This window comes from Sus scrofa, chromosome 10, assembly GCF_054392235.1.
Source record: "Sus scrofa isolate SSC_HxYL_T2T_F1_AM1 chromosome 10, Sscrofa_HxYL_maternal_Yorkshire_Landrace_v2.0, whole genome shotgun sequence".
NCBI lineage: Eukaryota > Metazoa > Chordata > Mammalia > Artiodactyla > Suidae > Sus > Sus scrofa.
Window position 1 is genome coordinate 85,658,027 of NC_139392.1, and position 21,798 is coordinate 85,679,824.

At 40.3% G+C, this 21,798-nt stretch overlaps 2 protein-coding genes across 5 annotated transcripts in view; one reads left to right on the top strand and one right to left on the bottom strand.

Moving 5' to 3' along the window:
- Nucleotides 1–21,798, bottom strand: part of LOC146399572 (uncharacterized) — a 617,271-nt gene that overhangs the window by 557,981 nt on the left and 37,492 nt on the right. The window contains exon 4 of one of the 4 annotated variants that reach the window (XR_014818091.1): nucleotides 21,628–21,699. The exons of the other annotated variants lie outside the window; for them this stretch is intronic. The gene's annotated coding sequence lies outside the window, so the exon portion shown is untranslated. Of the gene's footprint in view, nucleotides 1–21,627; nucleotides 21,700–21,798 lie in introns of those variants that run through there. 4 annotated transcript variants of the gene reach the window in all.
- On the top strand, nucleotides 17,224–17,834 carry LOC146399574 (large ribosomal subunit protein uL16-like). The gene has a single exon (XM_084980512.1). The coding sequence runs from the start codon at nucleotides 17,496–17,498 to the stop codon at nucleotides 17,832–17,834; it is 339 nt and encodes a 112-aa protein (XP_084836638.1). The 5' UTR covers nucleotides 17,224–17,495.

Genomic DNA, 21,798 nt, shown 5'->3' on the forward strand with positions numbered 1-21,798 from the left:
TGACATGTTGCAATAGAGTGAGCGGAAATGTGCATACGACAGGAGATCAATGTGAATATATTCTCTTTTTGTGTGGATGGTATAATGAGAGGCTAACTCTGCATTACCTGTAATTCCTTAATGAAACTGAATAAAAAGGAGCTGTAAATTACTACGTCTGGCTGGAGATTAATGAGTCAGGAGGTTCATACTGGCAGAAGCAGCACTGTGCACAGAAGTGGACTCCCTTGTCATAGTCCTGCATGAAGAAGCCCGTCCTGGAGAAGGCTGCTGAATCTGTGCGCTTGTGTTCACATCCAGTCTAAGGTGGTATCTTCCTGTTCTTCCAGGATTAGATATTGTTTGGGGGGTAACATGAGTTTATAGGTAACTTGATATATGACTTTCATGAGTACAAATCTGCTAGGGATTAGTTTCAGTTGGCTTTAGAAGTAAAAGAAGTGGGGGGAGTATAAAAGGAAAATGGACCTTGGCTTTCTGTAGCTCCTTCACAGTTACAAGGCAGTGATTTTCTGCACATTCTTTAGTTTCTGCAGATCAAAATGTATGTTACAGAAAGTGAAAATGGGATCTAGTAATTTGGGGTTCCAGCATTCATGCTATTATGACCTGGCCCAAGTGGTGAATAGGCAAGAGTTGCTCTGGTAAACTTGACCCAGGAGAGTGGGACTTCATTGTGAGTGGTCCCGGTTGCAGATTACGGCTAGTTTTAGAGCCCACTGGTCTTTACTGGTGAAGGAAGTGTACATTCTGCAGTTATCAACAGCAACGAAAACTCTATTTTTACGTTCCTTAGGAATTTCAGTTTAGTTTAGTAAGAGAATGCTTACATTCCATTGATACTGAGGATCCAGGATAAGTCAGTTATGTAGCAAAATCCCAATTGATGATGAAACGATATAATACTTGTATTGACTTTGGTGACAATATTGTTGAAAAAAATAAAAACAAAACCATAAGGCACATGATCCCTTGAAATAATGGCACTGTGTTTCATCAGCAGTATAGTTTCCCAAATCATTAGGGAAAATTTAAAATAGATGGGAGGGAGGAAGGTTTACTGCAGGACAGTGTCTACTGTATAAAGGGAAGATTAATTGAAATAAATTATTTAACTCTTCAAAGAGTATAGAGTATTATTCTTAACTATAACTATAAAGTTCACATTTATTAACCACAGTTTAGAACACAGAGCAAAACCCATCTTTTCCATGATTCTTTCTTAGACATTTTTTTTAAGTTTTTTAGGGTCACACCCACGGCATATGGAAGTTCCCAGGCTAGGAATCAAATTGGAGCCGCAGATGCCGGACCACACCACAGCCACAGCAATGCCAGATCCAAACTGTGTCTTCGACCTACACCACAGCTCCCAGCATCACTGGATCCTTAGCCCACTGAGTGAGGCCATGGATCGAACTCATGTCCTCATGGATACTAGTTGGATTCATTCCCACTGCATCCACAACGAGAACTCTTCTTGGACTTCTTAGTCTTCCATGGCGTTATTTCAATTATGGCATTTTTCATAATCTAGTTTGTAATCCTACTTAATGATTTATGATAATCTTTTTTTTTCCTTTAGAGCAGTGCTATCCTGTGGAAATACAATGTGTATCACATTTGTCCTTTAAATTTTTTAGTAGTCATATTTAAATGGTAAAAAGTGGGAAAATTTTTTTTGCTTTACTTCAGTAAACATTTTAATGAAGTTTTTATTGAAGTTTAGTGAACATTTTATTGAAGCTTATTGTATTATAAATGTTATAAAGTTTTTATATACATGTAGAAACATCTACAGTCTTAAGTGTGCAGCTTGAGGAGTTACTCAAGCAGACATAGAAGATCTTGGAAGCGCTTCTTATGTCCCTCCCAAAAATGACCCTCTCTCTTCTCCCAAGAGGTAACTCTTTCCTAACTTCTAACACCACAGGTTGATTTTACCTATTTTTGAACTACATATAAATGGAATCATACAGTACCTATTCTTTCATATATACACTCTTTCACAAAACAGTCCGTGAGCTCCATCTATGTTTTTGTTGATTTTCAGGGCTGTATGGTGTGGCATTGTGTGAATATACCACCATTTACTTATCCATTTTAGACTGTTTTGAATAGTACTGCTAGAATCACTCTTCTGCATTTCTCTTGGAGCATGTATGTAGGCATTTCTTTGAGTATTCACCAAGGATCTGAATGAATACATACTTCAGAATTCTTAATTTCAGTTGTCATGTTTTTTAGGTTTTGTAGAATTTCCATTTGATATTTTTATAGTGTCAATCCCCTCAGGTCAAATTTTCTTTCTCATTATTTCATTTCTCAAATATATTAATACAACTTATTTGAAAGGCCATGGTATGTAATTTCAATATCTTACTCTCCTGTGAGTTGTAGAAATTTTACTAAGATTTCTCTAAGTTTCTGACCTATTTTTTTCCTTCCCTCTCTCTCTCTCAAAAGAAACCACTTATTTTAACATTTCTTGCAAGGCACACATACTGGCATCAAATTTCCTGTTTTTGTTGTCCGAGAAAGTCTTTACTTCTCTTTCACTTTTAAAGGGTAATTTCGTGGAGTACAGAATTACAATTCTAGAGTGGTGGGATTTTTCTCCCAACATTTTATTTATTTATTTATTTATTTATTGTCTTTTTAGGGCCACACCCGTGGCATATGGAGGTTCTCAGGCTAAGGGTCGAATCGGAGCTGTAGCCACTGGCCTACGCCAGAGCCACAGCAACGCAGGATCCAAGCCACGTCTGTGACCTACACCTACATCACAATGAGACCAGATCCTTAACCCACTGAGTGAGGCTAGGGATCGAACCTGCATCCTCATGGATGCTAGTCAGATTCGTTTCCACTGAGCCAAGACAGGAACTCCTCCCAACACTTTAAATATTTCACTTCACTCTTTTCTTACTTGCATAGTTTCTGAGTTGAAGTTGGATGTAATTTTTATCTTAGTTCCCACTAAAGTATTTTGTCCTCTGACTTCTTTCAGGATTTTTTTTTTTTTTAATCTTTGATTTTCTGCACTTTTAGTATGATATACCTAAGTGTAGTTTGGGTTTGTTTGGGTTTTTTGGCATTGACACTGCTTGGTATTTTCTGAGCTTCCTGGGTCTGTGGTTTGATGTCTGACGTTAATATGGTGAAATTCTCAGTCATTATTGTTTCAAAAATCTGTTCTATTCATTTCTCTCCTTCTTTGGAACTGAGCAGAACCCTGTGGGGCCTTTCCCAAATACAAAGGTCCTTCTATACCTCCTGGCTCTTTTTTTTTTATAAAAAAGCTGAGGTCTCCCAGGCCTTCCAGAGTCATAAAAGAGCAGGCTTGAGCTGACTAGGACCATAGAGTCACAAATTCACTCCTTGATGTCTGATGAAAGATTGAGATTAACACTATTGCTCTGTATCTTCATGCTATTAGAATAATTATAGCTTGTTCTGCATATATATGTAAGCAGATGACTAAAATTGTCAGCAAAGAGATGCTACAAACCCATGTCAGCATCTTTCACTCTGAAACTATGGCTCCCTGTGTCAGCATGAAGAGGTACAGAAGATGGACCTTCACCTCTAATCTTATAAAGATGGAATGATGTCTGACAAGTGGGGATTTTTAAGCAGCCCTTTTGCACTTTTTCTTTCTCTATTTCTGTTCTCCTTAAATCTTAATTATAAGAATAAGATCACTAGGCAAATTTTAACCTAACTTCTGACTTGTCCTCTACTGAAAGTACAATGCTTGTGCTAACCTGTTAATCCCCTTCCTAGATTAAAAGGGATAAGAACAAAGAGTTCTCCTGGATCAAGTATCTGGTGTTGTCACTGCAGCGGCTTGGGTTGCTGTTCTGGCGCAGGTTTAATCCCTGGCGGGGAACTTCTACATACCACAGAGGAAAAGGAGGAAGAATGAAGTCATTAAAGACTGCCTTTCTTTCTTCTTCTTCTTCCTCTTTTTTTTTTTTTTTTTTTTTTTTGCTCTTTAGGCCCACATTTGAGGCATATGGAGGTTCTTGGGGTAGGGGTCAAATCAGAGGTGCAGCTGTCTGGCTACACCACAGTGACAGCCACGTGGAATCCATCTGCGACCTACACCACAGCTCATGGCAATGCTGGATCCTTAACCCACTGAGTTATCAAACACAGGGATTGAATCCACATCCTCGTGGATACTCGTCAGGTTCATTACTGCTGAGCCATGACGGGAACTCCTGAAGACTGATTTTCTGCTCTCAGCTTCCCCTTAGCAAATCTTCAGGCAGACCACCTGGGCAAAACAGCATCCAAAGGAAGATCAGGAGAAGTCAGCATCAGCATACACTATAAAAGTGAGGAAGAATCTGACCTCCCACCTTAATGATTAACTGAGACTGTTTCACTTTTTTCTTAGACATTTTTCTTAGTTTTCTTAGAACTTCCATATCTCTGCTTACAATACCTATCTGTTTAATTGTGTGTTCTCTATCCAGCTGAGTCCTTAGCGTACTAATCAGAGTTGTTTTAAATTCTCAGTCTGATAATTCCAACATCCCTGCCATGTATGGTACTGATGCTTACTTTCATCAAATTTGGAGTAGTATTAGACATTATTCTTTTAAATATTTTCTGTCCTATTTTTCTCTCTATGCTGCCTCTGAAATTCTAATTACATGGATATTGAGGTATGTGGTATTATCTAACAAGTTCCTGAGACTCTGTTCATATTTTTTTTAGTCACCTTTTCTTCTGTTCTTCTCATATACTGATCAGTGTTTAAGTTCACTTACTACTTCCTCTGCATCTCTGCTGATTATGATTGCACTCACTGAAATTTTTAGTGTAGATATTATTTCTTGTCAGTTGTAGAATTTATCTTTGTTTCTGTTTTTCTGCTCAGATGTTCTACTTTCAAGCATGTTACCTCACTTCATTCACTTCCAGTATTTGTTACATTACTTCATTTAGGGTAGGTAGAAGAACATTTAAAATACTTATCTTCTAATTCCATTTTCTTACTCATTGCATTGTGGGATAGGTTAATTTCTCTTGAAAGTGTGTTCTATTTTATTGGTTCTTTGCCTAGTAATTTTCAATTGTGTCCTACACACTATTAATGCTTAATTGTAGAGAATCTAAGTTGTTTGTTTTTGTTTTTATTTTTATTTGGTTTTTAGTGAGTGTCGTATTTTTTTTTCTTCTTTTTAGGGCCCCCCCCTTGGCATATGGAAGTTCCCAAGCTGGGGGTCAAATCAGAGCTGCAACTGCTGGCCTTCGCCACTGCCACAGCAACGCCAGATCTGAGCTGCACCTGCTCCTCATGGATTGAAAGTGGAAAGAGGCCAGGGATTGAGTCTGCTTCCTCATGGATATTAGTTGGGTTTGTTACCATTGGACCACAACAGGAACTCCCGAGTGTCGAGTGTCGTATTTTTTGTTTCAATAAGTAACTTTGCAGGATTTGAATAGAAAACTCTATTTATTGGGCAACAACTCTAGAGTCAATTCAAATCTTTTCTCTTTAGCTGAAATAATTTAATCTTTTCTGCAAATACGTGGTTCAGGAGACAACCATAGATATGGGTAGATCAAATTTTGGAATATCTTTTATGGATCTTTGTCTTCCATTATTTCCTTACTCTCTTAAGCTATCATGGTTTCCCCTAGCAATATTTGTTTTATGAGGCTCCTTCTGATGCATTCAGAAGACTACATATTTTCCTTTGTGTCTTACCTCTCCAGTGGACTTAGCTCCAAGCTAAAAGCCACAGCTAGGAACGTATTTCATTCACCTCTCTTCCCCCCTTCCATAGAGTCTGTTTAGTTCTGATTATTCATTGTCTTCAGATTTTTAAAATAATGTCTGCATGTTACCGCTGCTTTCTATGGGAAGAGTGTTTTGGTAAGGTCTTAGACCATCATCACCAGAAGCAGAAGTCCATCCACATATAATTTCTCTTGGATTGAGCCCTTTCTACAGGTTAAGCAGTGTATACTTTGTGTATAGCAGCACCTTTAGTACAGACCACATTTCTGTAGTACAGGTAGATTAATCCCATTTTCTAGATGAGGAAACTGAGTCTCAAGTAAGGCAACTTACTGAATACCATGCATTTAATAAGAGTTAGAGGTGGATTTGACACTTGAGTTCTCTAAATTCACTGTTCATGTTCTCACATTTCACTGTGATGTGCTGGCCAGTATTCTAGCTGGCACACTATTGCAAGATGATATTCAATACATGGTACAGATGTATAGTAGCAGAGTAAAAGGGATGATTCTTCTTTTTAGTGGTAGAACTTGAAGTTACAAGTGAATTGGCTTTGTTCTTTTACGTAGTGATTGGAGCTTGGGTGTCTATAAAATTTCAGGAGGAAAGCATATTTCCGCTGGTTTATATGGAAGTGATAATGAGACAATTTTTATTCTGTTAGGGGAAATAATTTATCATGCAAGAATTCTCTATATTGTAACTGTGGTTAAATTTGCCCAGGTCTGAAGAGAGCAGTTATGGGCTGTCATTGTTCACCCTTGCATGTGTTATTTCCTTACAGACAAGAAAGAAGATGGACAATGTCAAGCAATGTCTTTGCCCCAGCAGAGCAAAGTTCCTGAATAGCCAGTACTTCTTGGTGTTCTTGAACCTGCATTAGTGTGCAGATCATAACCAGTTCATCTGCAAGGCAGAATCAGGTCCTGAAACAGTAGGATTAAGACATGATGAATTACAGGAGTCAGGCAATAGAGCAAAAATAGTTGAGTGAAGCTTCCTGAAGGCATATGTTATCCTTGGACCTTATGCCTAAATGATTTAAACAAAACTATTCATTCTTTTGAAGGAGTTCTTCATTCCTGACTCCACTATTCACAAAAGCTTTGCATTTGCTGATGATGAGAAATTTCCTTCAGCGTATTTGTGTATCTCAAGAGGTTGCTTATGTTGTTAAAAATGAGAGGCAACATCATTAAATAAGAGGGAATAGCATTCACCATAAATACAGTTTTAAGAGAGATACTAGATGGAACCTATTTAAACTTATAATGAGCTAATTATAAAAGATGCTGGAGTATTGATAATAGTGTCTAGTTTAAGATGACATATGGTAATTTTTTTTCCTGTAGTGGACAGGTTGATTTTTTAACAGACTGGAAGTTTGGCAACAATATCAATACTCAATAACCTCAGCACCACCACACACACACTTTTTCCTTCTTGGCAGCACTGCCATCAAATCTCAAACTTATGACAAAATTATTTTCTTATTTTGAGGATATCTGGACTCCAAGATCTACATTTGAACCTGCATCATAGGCTTATACTAAGCATTTTACTTCATCTCTGAAGTAAAACCCTCTGTGGAATATTCACTTTCATTATTCTCCCTGATCATCTGTGAATGTTGCATTTTCAAAGCAGATAAAGTGAGAATCTCAAGGTCCCTATTCTGTGAGGCCAAATTCTCACTGTAAGCCAGTGTAAATGCTCAATCAATTTTATTATTATTTTTTAATCCACTATGGAGATTCAGTTATCAGCTCATTTTAGTCCCACAATGTTCTGAGATGCTGGTGTCCATTTCTCAGACTCATCATCCAGGAGAGATTGCTAATCCGTCTCACTCTGCTTTGTCTGCTATTGTAATTTCTAGTTTGGGGCTTACATATCATAACTTTACATAACATATGAAAACAAAATAGTATATACTTGCAAAGGGGTTTATGTACATGCAGTCCAATAATAATGCAAGCTACCCTGTATCTATGATCTGGTTTGAGAAATAGAATATAACAGTATGTTGAATTGTGTGATTGTGTGATGCCTCCCCCGAGATTACCATTATCCTGGGTTTTGTGCGTATTTGCTTGTTTTTTAAAGAAATAATTTTAACATCTTAAATATACATATATTTTAAAAGTTCAGTTTTGGCAGTTTTGAACTTTATATGTGAGTTGGTAGTAATATTCTGTAGCTTGCTGAAAATATTAAAATAATGGTTAATATTTTTAAAGATGTTTTCATAAAAAGATAGGCATTTAATTGCTATTTCCTGTATTATCCCTCTCTGGGTGTTATGTTTATACAAACCTCCTAAGAGTTCATCCTCTCTTCATTCATGGAGATGTGAATCCTCTTTTATTTTTCCTTCTCTATTTTAAGAGTTTGGTTAAGATTTAATAATGAATTTCTTATGTATTTGGTAAACATACTTATAAATTCACTTAAGCCTACAGTTTTCTAGGGAAAAAATATTTAACAATTAATTCAATTTCATATATTATGGGATTTTTAAATTTATTTCATATGGAGTCAGTTTTTGATAATTTATATTTTACCTGAGACTTATTTATTTCTAATTTAAATGTTTATCACTATAAAGTTTTTACATGATTTCTTTTTTCTTAATATATTGCATCTACAGTTGTAGCCCTCTTTTTTATCTCCTAATGTTATTTATATTGTCTACTCTCTTGTTTTATTTTGGTCTTACTTGATTTCTCTAAATTATATTAGTCTTTTTAATGAATAAATTTAGCTGTTTTCTCTTCTTTTGTAGCTTTGTACTCTATTTCCTTAACATCTATTCTTAATTTAAAATTTGTCTCCTGTGTCTTTGTGCTATTTTTGTTGTAATTTTTCTCTTTATTCATTTCCTAGCTTATTAATTTCTCCTTTCCTCTTTTTTCCTATAAGATTATGTCTGAAAACTTTCTAATACTGTGAGTTTTAATATGTGTATATTAATTATTTCACTTAGTTGCCATAATAATTTTATTATGAAATTGTTAGAAATGTTCTAAAATTTTCAAATACGAGGTTTTTAAGATTTACCTTTTTATTATGGATTTCTAAATTAATTACATAATACTGAGTTTTTAGCACTATAACCTAGTACAAGATTGACTTTAAAAATGAAGTATGAGGAGTTCTTGTTGTGACTCAGCAGGTTAAGAACCCCTCATAGTATCCATGAGGATGCAAGTTCAGTCCCTGGCCTCCATTAGTGGGTTAAAGTTCTAGTGTTGCTGAAAGCTGCAGTGTAGGTCACAGGTGCAACTCGGATCCCACATTGCTGTGGCTGTGGTGTATGTAGGCTGGCAGTTGCAGCTCCAATTTGATCCCTAGCCTGGGAACCTCCATATGCCACATATGCAGCTGTGGGAAAAAAAAAATATGAAGTATTAAAAGAATATCTATCATCATATATCAAATATGATATTCTAGACATGACTATTAAAGCAAGATCATTATTTATTTATTTATTCAAGTATAGCTTTCTCATTTGAAGTTTGCTTGAATTACAAATTAGATACACCAAACTGAGACATGTATTTTAAACTCACTTAAGGTGTTGAATTTCTCCTTGTTGTTTTTGCTTCCATTATGTTTGCCTTATATATTTTAAGAAGTCATATTCAGTACATACAGATTTTTTTTGTTATCTTCCTACTGTAATTTATCATGTGTGTTGGGCATACTTATATCTAACAATGTTTCTCCCTCAAAACCTATTTTGTCTAATATTAAAACATGTGTTTGGCTTTCTTGTATATTATATATGACTAGTATTTTGGTTTAATTGCCTATCATTTTCTTTCAATCATTATATATCATCTTAATTTTAGTTGCATCTTTTATAAACAACACATAACTCATTTTTGTTATTACCCCACCTAATTTTTAAAAAATTTTAACTAGCAGGTTCACAAACATGTCCTCTTTATTTTAATTTCTATTTGTTTTGCTTTTCCAATGTTTCTTTTGGTTCTTCTGACTTTTTTTGGAATAATTATAAGTTTTATTTCCCAATTCTGAAGATTCTAGAAAATTAGCCATCTTTTTTATTCCTTAAATTCTATACCTCTCCCTGCATTCTTTCTTTTCTCCTAGAACTCTAATCAGAATCATGTCAGGTACTTACAGGTCTGTTTATCCAGGACTTTGGCCTTTCTTCCCTACTGTACTGTGTATATGCTTATGCTTCTTTCTTCATATTTTCAGCTAAATACTTCACTTCACAGATTTTCTCTTCAGCAGAGTCTAATTTGCTCTGCAATCTAGCCATTATAATTTAAATTATGTTCTCACATTACCAGAACTTCTCTGTGCTTTTTTTTTTTTTTTTGCAAGCAAGCAGAAAGAAGTCTTTATTACAGAAAAGCAAATAGCTTCCAGCACAGGCACTGGGAGGGAGAGACAGAGTCCCCCTCTCTATTTTCCTGTGGGGGTTTTATCTCTTAAAGACAGGAGTACCAAAGTGGGGTCCAGATATCAGTGCTTTTTCCTATTGGCCTTGCCCAGTTTACTCTATCAGTCCTTGTCCAAAAGGGGTCTTAGAGGTGAGTGGATACATCCTGTAAGTATTACGGTTCCTTTGTTCTTCTCTTCCCTAAACTGGGAGTCGCCATTCCTCTCATTCCTTCTCTATCATTCCACCTGGACGTAAAATAGATATGCTCCCTGTAGTAAACAAGGCCTGTGGGGATGTTACTCTCTGGAACCCTTAGGGTACGGATGTTAACCAATGACCATATCAAAAAATATATTGAAGCCCACGTTCCTACAGTAACTACCTGAATTATTATTCTGCCTCAGTCCCCCCTCTGGAGTTGGAGACTCTAACTGCGGGGAAAAGGGGCGATGACCGCTCTGCTTCCTGCTGACAAGGGGCATCATTAGGGGAAAGCAGTTAGGTCTCCACTCATGGGATGGTCGAGTGGGCTTCTGTATATCACATTTGGTACCCCTTCTCTCATCTGAAAATTAATAGCTTCTAATCAGGATGCATTGAAGCAAGAAATGCTATTAATCATACAAGGTCTGAATAAAAGAATCAGGATTACAATGATGATTATGTTAAGCAAATATTTTCACCAGGAGGCAGAAGTCTGCCAGTTCCAGAGGGCAGCTGCAAAAGCTGGAGTTGAATTAGACAACTTGGGGATCTGTTGCCAGAGGTCTCGCAGGGAGTCAGACACATTCTGTGAATAATCAGGAGTATAGACACAACAGTCAGATTTTTTTTAATAGAACAAGTACCTCCTTGAGCTGCATGTCTAAGGCCATTCGGTTTTGTAGCACTGCTTTTCTTATTTGTGGATGTTCCATATTTAGGGCAGAAAAAGCTGCTGCACTATCATTAGGTGCTTGTTGAGTAAAATTAGTTAATGCTTTCACCCACAGCGTTTTATACATGGGGCGTGTTACCTCTCCTTAGCCAGGAATCCATATCCTACAGTATCCAGTAATGCCCAGGAATCCGGAGTTGTCAAATGGGGCTGAGACGTGGGTACTGCAGGGTAGGTCTGATCCTCTCCTCACTTAGAGTTCTAGTTCCATGTGATAGTTTTAAACCCAGATATTTACTTCGGGTTGACTTGGAGCTTTTGATTTGGATCCCTTATAGCCCCTTTGTGCTAAGAAGTTAAGGAGATCCCAAAAAGTTCCCTTACATTGTTCTTCAGTATCAGCACAGAGAAGAATGTCGTCCATGTATTGAATAAGTTTAACAGGCTTAGACGCCTTAACGTTTGCCAAATCTCGGGCTAATGCCTGTAAATGAGGGCTGTCTCTAAATCCCTGAGGCAGGACAGTCCAGGTCAATTGTGTGGATGAGTCAGAGGGGTCCTCAAAGGCAAATAAAAATGGTGAAGCCTCAGCCAAGGGAAAGCAGAAAAAGGCATCCTTTAAATCTAACACAGTAAACCAGGCTGCTGCTTCTGGAATCTGTGAGAGTGTCAGGGTTGGGCACCACTGGATGTAATGGGACCACTGCCTCATTTGCTAAACCAAGGTCTTGTCCTAGGTGCCAATCCCCATTAGGCGTTTGCACTCTCAAGCTAGGCGTTGCAAGGCTCCTGCATCCAATTAGGAGTCCCTGTTCTTTTAGATTTTTTTATAATTGGGATAAGTCCCTGTTGTGCTTCAGGCCTCAGAGGATACTGCTTTTGGCAAGAAAATCGGGTTTGATTCTTAAGGATTATTTTCACTGGTTGAGCATACTTTGCTCTTCCTAGCTTTCCTCCAAAGGCCCAGACTTCTAAGTCAGCATTTACTTCCACCAGAGGCAGGCGTAAGTCTTGACTAGGTTCCATTGTCATGTGGATTGCGGCTTTCACCTTTGACAAGATGCCTCTTCCCCAAAGTGGAGTTGGACTCTCCGGAATGATCAGAACAGCGTGAGGGAAGAGAATGGACTCCCAGTCACAACTCTGAGGTTGTGTAAAGAATTTTGCAACCAGCCTGCCAGAAGTACCACTAGAGTGGCAGATTTATTTGAGGGAGGCCCAGGTTTGGAGAGGAGGGCCAAGAAGGTGGCTCCTATATCCAGGAGGAAGTCGATAGGCTGTCCTCCTATTTTCAGAGTCACCTGGGGCTCCTGGGTGGTGATAAGGACAGGAGCCAACGTGGAAAGCCCCGGGTCCTATCAGTCTTGATCTTGGGCCTGAGGGGTCGACCCTGGGGACCTTCGTCTTCGGGGGACTGGGGGTAGTCCCTCCTCCGTGACCTCCTCCACGTATGGGACGCAGCTTAGGTGGCACAGTCTGAGCCTTGGGGCATTCCCCTTTAAAACGTCCCTCTTTTCACAGAGGAAACAGGCTCCAGGCTTGGGTCTCTGCCCTAGTCCTCTCTCCTAGGATCCCTGCTGCTTTTTCAATTGCCTCATATCCATGTACAGGCTTTCACGTCCCTGCTTTATTTCTTTAAACATACTATATGCAGCTATTTTATATTTGTATTCACTAATTGTAGCATCTAAAGCCCTTAAGGGTTTCGGGCTTCTGGGTGTTTCTGGCTGTCTCTCCTTGGTGGTGTCTTGCTTTAATGTATTTTGTAATTTTTAACTGGGAGCTTATTTTTTGTGACTTTGAGAAGTGGAATCTTGAAGTGCATGGGTGGGATAGTGACACCTCTGGAGATAATTTTCCTGCATTTGTTCTTTGCACCTGGCCTACATTAAATATGTTTCTAGGCTGGAGGTTTACCAGAGCATACAGATGGTGTCAGTTGGTATCTCAAACCTTTGTGAGAGTAAGACTGTCATTGTGAATATTCAGAGCAGATACCTGGAATTTTTTGTTTTACACACCAGAGCCAAGGTGATCGGCACGGCTTAGAGAATATTTTTCTGCCTCGTCCTTTCATCAAGGGTTTAGTGTTCTAAACTTTTTGTGTGTGTGAGTGTGTGTCTTTTTGCCTTTTCTAGGGCCGCTCCCATGGCGTATGGAGGGTCCCAGGCTAGGGGTCTAATCAGAGCTGTAGCTGCTGGCCTACGCCACAGCCACGGCAACTCAGGATCCAAGCTGCGTCTGCGACCTACACCACAGCTCATGGCAATGCTGGATCCTTAGCCCACTGAGCAAGGGCAGGGATTGAACCTGCAACCTAGTTGGATTCGTTAACCACCGAGCCACAACGGGAACTCCTGCGTGTTCTAATTCTATGAGAGTCTCAGTTATGATCCCCGTTATGTGGACCCAAGTCCTTGTCTCTTGTTCCCTTTGTGGTCAGTGAAGCCTGTGGCCCCAGAAAAGCTCTTATCGAAGAAGTGGTTTCAGTGCCTCATTAGCACATTGATATGCAGCTGCCTCTTCGTTTTGAGACATGTATATTTTCCTAACATTTTTAATGTTTAGAGTTACGTTTTCCTGGGTTTCAGCCCAAAAAATTTAAAAATAAAAAATGAAGTTATCTTTTTGGTCTTCTATTCAGAATCCTTAGATCTTTTGCGGTGGGAATGTTTTTCTTTGTAAATCTCTACTCCGTCATTGCTTGAATGGAAATACAATAAGTGTTGAGCCACCAGGAGATCCGACACCTGTTTTTCATCATGAAGATGCCACTAGTGTTTTGCGAGAGAAAAAAAGACTTTCATTTCCTACAGCGCTGTTGTGTCCTCAGCGCCCGGCCTCACTTCCTGCCTTCCTTTTACTCCCTTTCCACTGCCACTTGTCTCCACAGGATTACATTCAGACACATCAGGCTGACATCTCCTTACACACAGACGCACAGACAGACACAAACACAATACACTCACCCACACTCCTTCAAAAACTAATACTCATGTCACAACAGAGAGAAAGCCATTTCCGTTCTTTCACTGGCCTATTGTAAGGGTGCCACAGTGACTTCAGATGAGCCAAGAAACTTTGTTTTTTCATAGTATCTCTGTCCATATTAGCTCTGTGGGAATCTAGGTCTGTGATCCAACCCATCTAAGCCGAGGTATCCTTTTCTGGAAAAATGAGGAGGAGCGGACCTGGGCAAGGAGGTAGCGAGGAGTTGTTCACTCCTGTCCAGTCTGCATCGTGAAGGGCAGGCGCGTGGGCTCTGGGATCTGCTGCAAACACTGTGGTGTAGTTGGCAGTGTTGCACTGTACACTTGGAAGTTGCTGGGCAGGTAAACTTCAGTTATGTGGGGGTTTGTCATGAGAAGTAAAGCAATAATAAAAATAAATTTAAGAAATGAGGGGGACACTTGAAATAACCTCTGAAAATCCTTTCAAGGGTAAAAGCCATTGAATCTTTAAACCTGACTACGCTTTGGCATTGAACAAGTTTGAAAATTAGGCTTCATGTGATCTGACAACTTGTACGAGTTGGCTCCCCGGTCAGTATTTGTTATTAGAAGCCTTGCTGAGTGAGAAGCACAACCTCTCGAAAGCAGAAGTGTTGAAATGGATTAGCTTTCTGGGCTTCCTTTGTGGCACATCCCAAGTTGAAATGTTTTTGCTCAACTTCAGAAGCTTTTTCCTTGGGAATTTCTATTTGAAATCTTTCACTTAAAGATATCTTCATCTGATTAATCCACTCATAAACACTGAGTCCTGGATTCTGAGTTGGGCTGGGCATTAATGACTGAATTAATTGTATAAGAATGAATGACAGTCTGTTCAATAGAGTGCTAAGGACATGAAGCAGAAATATTTATGGAAGGAACGTGTAAAATGCTTGGACGCGTGAAAACCCAGAAGATCTGTCTGTATAAAGCATGCCATTATTTTGCAGACGAAATACCCAGTTTTAAGACCAGTGTACCCTGGAGCATTTGGGTTACTCCCTTTGCCCCAGAGCTGTTGCCGAGTGGCGCCCCACATCCTCCCCTTGATCTGCACTTTCCCTCTCATCTGCTGCTCTCCACTAGCCGAACCTCTTCCAGAAGGGCTCAGACTAGACCTAGGCCAGTGGCTCTGAGTGCTCAGACAAAGCCTCCAGGTTGCAGCCCCCGCCCCCTGCGGGGAGGCACACTCCATCCAGCACAACAGCAGCCAAATGGAAAGTGGGAAAAAGCAATCTCCCTTGGCAGGAGCAGTAGTGCACTCACTGCCAAGTCTTATGAACTCATGTCAGTGGAGACTGGCATTTCTTGAAACTCTCCAGACAAATAAAGGGAAAACCTAGCTGCATCTGCATGCACAAACATATTCAGTCCAGACGAAGGCTGATTTTCTTCCAAGATTCAAGACCCGGGGTTCTGACATCTTGCAGATTAGCCCCTTGTCACACTGCTTTTCTCTGTCTTGTCTCGTATTTATTCCAGTGGTAGAGAGGAACCATATTTTGCTTTCCTAAGAAGCTACTCTCCTAAAATCAGAGCCCATTCAGAGAAACATTCCATAATGAACTTGCAACAGGGATGTGCCTGCCCCAAGACCATCACTGGCAGAAGGCATTCAGGAAAATAGGTGTGGGTGAGAAAGCCTTCGTTAGTGCCCAGACGCTATTACCCAAGGATGGCTTCTGTGTGCTTTTCTTCCTGCTGCTACAGGTTTTAAAGACAGGCTTCAGGTTATACAGTACCTGGAAAAACACACAGTAAAGTCCAGATGCTCATGGCATATAAGAACCTATGCATTAGCTTTTTAAAAAAACAAGTAATTAGGACTCAGCTTCACTCTCTGGTTACACACTGGATCTGTAAGGTACTCTGCAGAACAAATTGGCCCATCAGCATAAAACCAGGAACCCCAAATCAGATATATTAAGCCAGAAGAGATAGAGTATAGAATTTTTTCGGAAAGGAAAAATGGTCATATTTATACTAATTTCGATCAATTGCTCTAATAATCAGATAGTCTGAGAAAAGTTCATGTACCGAATGGTGGCCTTGTACAGAGAATACCAGAGTCTGGAGAATGAAATATCGGAAGCAGAAGTAATTTCTTGATCATCAGTGTCCTGTCTTTCATCATTGATGCTAAACTATTTCTACCAAACAATGATAGGGTATTTGTTTTAAGACTTTCACTGCTGGAGTTTCCATTGTGGCTCAGCGGTAATGAACCCAACTAGTATCCATGAGGACGTGGGTTCGATCCCTGGCCTTGCTCAGTGGGCTAAGGGTCCAGGGTTGCTGTGAGCTGTGGCGAAGGTTGCAGACACAGCTGGGATCTGGCATTGCTGTGGCTGTGGTGTAGGCTCCTAGCCTGGGAACTTCCATATGCCGCAGGTGCAGCCCTAAAAGGACAAAACAAACAAACAAAAACGGAAAAACAAAAACTTTTACTGTAAGCATCTTGTGTGTTTCAAATATTTACACTACTTTTTACTTTTTCAACCTGCTTTTAAGATGAATACTTCTTACATGCTTATTGTAAAGGCAAACCACAAATATTCTACTGAGCATGCTTATATATGTTCAGCACTGCATTAGGTACTGGGGAGAAAATGAAGAATAAGACGTACTTTCTAATGTTAATGAGAAGCCAGCACTGATAGTGGGGGTAGGGGCACACTATGAGTGGTCACATCAGAAGAGCGATTAACTGAAGGAAATCTGGCAAGTTTGGAAATCTATACACAGAGCCTAGTTCAGAAGAAGGGTTGGGTCTTGCTAAATAGAAAATATTCCTTTCTCACAAGTCTCACTATAATCTTTTCCCATTGTGGCTCATCAGGGTAAGAACCCAACCAGTATCCATAAGGATACAGGTTTGATCCCTGGCCTCGCCCAATAGATTAAGGATCCAGCATTGCCGAAAGCTGCACATGGTCACACATTTGCTGGGATCTGGCTTTGCTGTGTCTATGGCATAGACCAGCATCTGCAGCTCCAATTTGACCCCTAACCTGGGAACCTCCATGCGCCACAGGTGCAGCCATAAAAAGAAAAAAAAAATCTCACTCTACTTATATATAAAATATAAGAACTAGTTTTAAATTTTAATGAGCAGTTTTTCCCTTCGGTGCACCCCTGAGGATCTTGGTGTTGCCATGGGCCACCACCCTGCCCGGTGTTACCGGTATTGTAAGAACAAGCCATACCCAAAGTCTCACTTCTGCTGAGGTGTCCCTGATGCTAAGATCTGCATCTTTGATCTGGGGCAGAAGAAGGCAAAAGTGGATGAGTTCCCACTCTGTGGCCACATAGTGTCAGATGAGTACAAGCAACTCCCTGGAGGCTGCTCGTATTTGTGCCAACAAGTACATGGTGAAAAGCTGTGGCAAAGATGGTTTTCACATCTGAGTGCAGCTACACCGCTTCCACATCCTCCACATCAATAAGATGTCCTGTGCTGGAGTTGACAGGCTCCCGACAGGTATGCGTGGTGCCTTTGGAAAGCCCCAGGGCATGGTGGCCGGGGTCCACATTGGCCAAGTCACAATGTCCATCCACACCAAGCTGCACAACAAGGAGCATGTGACTGAGGCCCTACGCAGGGCCAAGTTCAAGTTCCCTGGCCGCCAGAAGATCCACATCTCCAAGAAGTGGGGATTTACTAAGTTCAATGCAAATGCATTTGAAAACATGGTGGCAGAAAAGAGGCTTATCCCGGATGGCTGTGGCGTCAAATACATCTCTAATCACGGCCCCCTGGACAAGTGGCAGGCCCTGCACTCATGAGAGCCTTGGTGGCATTGTCCCCTCCTTAACGCCCATCAATAAATCCTACTTTCCTGTCCAAAAAAGAAAAAGAAAATTTTAATGAGTGATTGTGCAACTGAACACGTATTTGGAGTTCCCCAAACCTATGTAACACATTAGTTTTTATTTTCATAACACTCTCCCTAGTGTCCTGCATAAGAGGGAGAGAAAATACCATCAAATATTAGCACCTCTCCAAACCTTTTAGACTGACCGTCATACTCTGTGCTTTATTTAAAAGACTTCTTTGAGGCTCGTGCCATTCAGCTATGCTGTTTTCTGTTCTTCCTTGTCATGGTCATGTCTACACATATTAGCTTTTGCTGTGTAACAAACTACCCAAAACTTTGTGACTTAAAACAACAATCATTTACATAACTCATAATTCTGTAGCGCAGGGATTTGGACCCTGCTCATCTGGGTTTTTCTTCTCATCTCAACTGGAGTCATTCCTGCTGCCAGGTTGGCTGAGGGATGGCTGGACCAGGCTGACCTCAGATGGGACAGCATATTTCTGGGCCAGCTCCATGTGCTCTCTTATCCCCAGCAGACTAGCCAAGGCTGGCTCTGGGGTGTTGGAAGAACTGTGAGGGAACAGTGGAGGCAGGCAAGAATTTTGAGGCCCATCCCCAAACCATCATTTCCCATACACTGCATACATCCACTGATACAGGTTATGAAACCAACACAAATCCAAGGGTAAGGGAAGAGGTTTCTCTTCTGGATGGAAAAGTGGCAAGGATTATCGTCACCAACGGCACAGATACAGGGAGAGAGGCATGTCTGCATCTCTCTGACCTGATCTTCTGGTTCTTCCTTCTCAGTCACTAAAGACTTTTCCTTGAAGTCACAGTCCACGTCACTTTCCCACAACCGCCCATCCTCTGGCTGACTTCAGGATCTTCACACAGTGTTCACGTTTCAGGTTCTTAATCTCTTCATCAGCAAAGATCTGTGTATCCCACTCTGTTCATCTGTTGTCTTGCTACGCCTTGACCTCGTTACACTGAAACACATCTACCGTGGAAATATTAGAATTAAACACCCCTTTTCCCGACATAATCTCAACCCTTTGGGCTCTCATCATGACCTGACTCTTGTTTGTGGACATTCTTGGCCTTTCTTCTGGACATTTAACCCCTCTCCCCAGATATCAGCTCCCTTCCTGGTCATTTCCTGTATTGTCAGGTCTGTGCTAAGCATTTTAATCACTCTCCTGTTTGTGTCTTCAAGTTCTTTCAAAAACACATCACAGCCACGTTGCCATTTAGGAGCTGTTCCCTAAGTAAAACAGATGGCCACAACTCACCCCAGTATTCAGTAGAACATTAGAGACAAGCCTGAGCCCACAAACCACACATCTCACACTCAGGCCTGTGCGGAGTCAGCCCGGCCTGCTTTGAGTTCGCATCCTTTGACCTCTGCCACAGTGGTTGTTATTGTCTGGAGTATATGGAGTCCTTACATGTGTTCCTTGTTTACTGTGGTATTTTAGCTCAGCCAGGACATTAGTAAAGCGAAGGAAGACCAAGCATATTTACAAAGGGACATAGAAGCTTTTTTCCTATGAGCTTTTGGCAAGTTAACTTGAAACGGCACTAGGAAAATTTGATGGTTTCCACTCCACCCTCCAGAGCCTCCCACCATCCTAATCTCACCTCACCTACCTGATCAAGGCTTCACATGGTAAAGCCTTGGCTACTTCCTGAGCCAGTGCTCACTTTTAACTTCTCAGAAATAGAGGGACAAAATACTAACAATATATAAAAAATCATAAACACCGAAATTGAGTTTCTATTCATAGAGGCCAAGTGGTAAAATGTGGCATTTGTTTAAGAAGGACCGAGTGAGTGCCCAAGTTACAGTGCCCGTAATTGAATGTGTTGAAATCCTCAGACGGGTGAAACCTTCTGGTTGTACAAGGGCAAAACCTCTTTGTAGAGAATGGACTTCATTTTCTCCCTCTGACACTAACTGCTACCAGGCGTTCATTTCACTTTAAAAATAAATACACTGTGTTCTTTTACCTCAAACTTCACTATTTTATTTCAATTTTTTTATAAACAAATAGAGCACTGAAGACAGAGGAGAACACTTAGGTTCATGGAAATGATCCTTTTTTCCAGGTCACAGTGCTAACAAATTTTATACTCAAGCTGAACACAAATCCAGCATCCACTTCAGCATCTTTTTCCTATACTACAAAGTCAGAACAAACCCCGTTATGTATTACTTTTTTAATGTTCTTTTTTTTTCATTTTTTTATTTCATTTGATATTCTCTTTTTTTAATTTTTTTTTTTATTTTCCCACTGTACAGCATGGGGGTCAGGTTATCCTTACATGTATACATTACAATTACATTTTTCCCCCACCCTTTCTTCTGTTGCAACATGAGTATCTAGACATAGTTCTCAATGCTATTCAGCAGGATCTCCTTGTAAATCTATTCTAAGTTGTGTCTGCTAAGCCCAAGCTCCCGATCCCTCCTACTCCCTCCCCCTCCCATCAGGCAGCCACAAGTCTCTTCTCCAAGTCCATGATTTTCTTTTCTGAGGAGATGTTCATTTGTGCTGGATATTAGATTCCAGTTATAAGTGATATCATATGGTATTTGTCTTTGTCTTTCTGGCTTATTTCACTCAGTATGAGATTCTCTGGTTCCATCCATGTTGCTGCAAATGGCATTATAACAGATGATTGGATTCGGAAGATGTGGTATATATACACAATGGAATACTACTCAGCCATAAAAAAGAATGTTCTTTTTTTTTTAATTGCCTTTCTTAGTAGCTGTATCCCTAAACATTATAGTCTAAGACAAACTGAATCAATAGGGAGATTAAAACAAAACACTGTTTCTCTTCCTCTCTTTCACTTTCACTACATTGGTCTGTACCCCTTAATGGATGCAGTCCTGCTCAGCCCCCAAGAAGTAGAGCTGCCTTAAAGGAAGATGATCACAAGTGAACCCCTACTCTATCACCCTTTGATGACTCATTGAAGGGTCAAGACCCAATCAGTGGAAACACACCATTTTAAAAATAACTAAGATGTGACCAACAAATGAGTCTCCAATGAGAAGTAGAAGGGGAATATTACTGGCAGCCACTTGCTTAAAAGCAGGCTACACTCTAAACCTCTGTGCTTTAATTAGCTATTTTAAACAGAATTTTATTTTTCAAATTGTCCACTGGGGTGGGGAGGCACAGCATGAGAGTTGTGAGTTGAGTTTTATTTGGGGCAAAATGAGAACTTTAGCCCAGCAGACAGCATTTCAGAGATGCTGAGGAACTGCTCCAAAGAGGTACAGAGAGTGGTCAGCATTAGCTATGATTTTGGTGAAGGGGGTCCGTGGAGTCAAGCACCCATTTTGGCAGAGGCTTGTTGCTAGGCATGAGGAACAGATGTCAACATTAGTGGTTGTAGTGCTTTTTTAGATATGAGAAGATGCAAGAATTGAGCTCATAAAATCTTCTGAAAATATCTATCTGAAGACCTGTTCTGCCAGTTTTTCCCAGTGCACAGAGTGCCTCATTGCTAATTTCCACCCTGAATTCCTTTCAGGGGGTGTTGAAGGCCAGAGGCTGAAATGGCTGGTGACCAAATCCTGGTAGAGGCAGATGGCCAGGGCCAATTTTTGGTTGGCAAAATGAAGAACCTTTTCAATCATACTGGTTCCCAATATCAGCCTTAGAACAATATCCGCAGAGATGGACAGTATTTAACCAAACTCTTATCACTGGAGTGGCAGTTTTCAAAATCAGGTCCGGGTACCACTTACCTGGATACACTTGCAGAGGAAGTTGCCCAAGAGGACCAGGTCACATATCCTGTGGGAAAGCCTTGGGGAGGGGAATGGTGTGGGGCGGGGTGAGAAGAGAAAGTGTGGAAAAGTACTCACAGATAGCATCACTCTAGGTCACTTGCATCTCAGATATTAT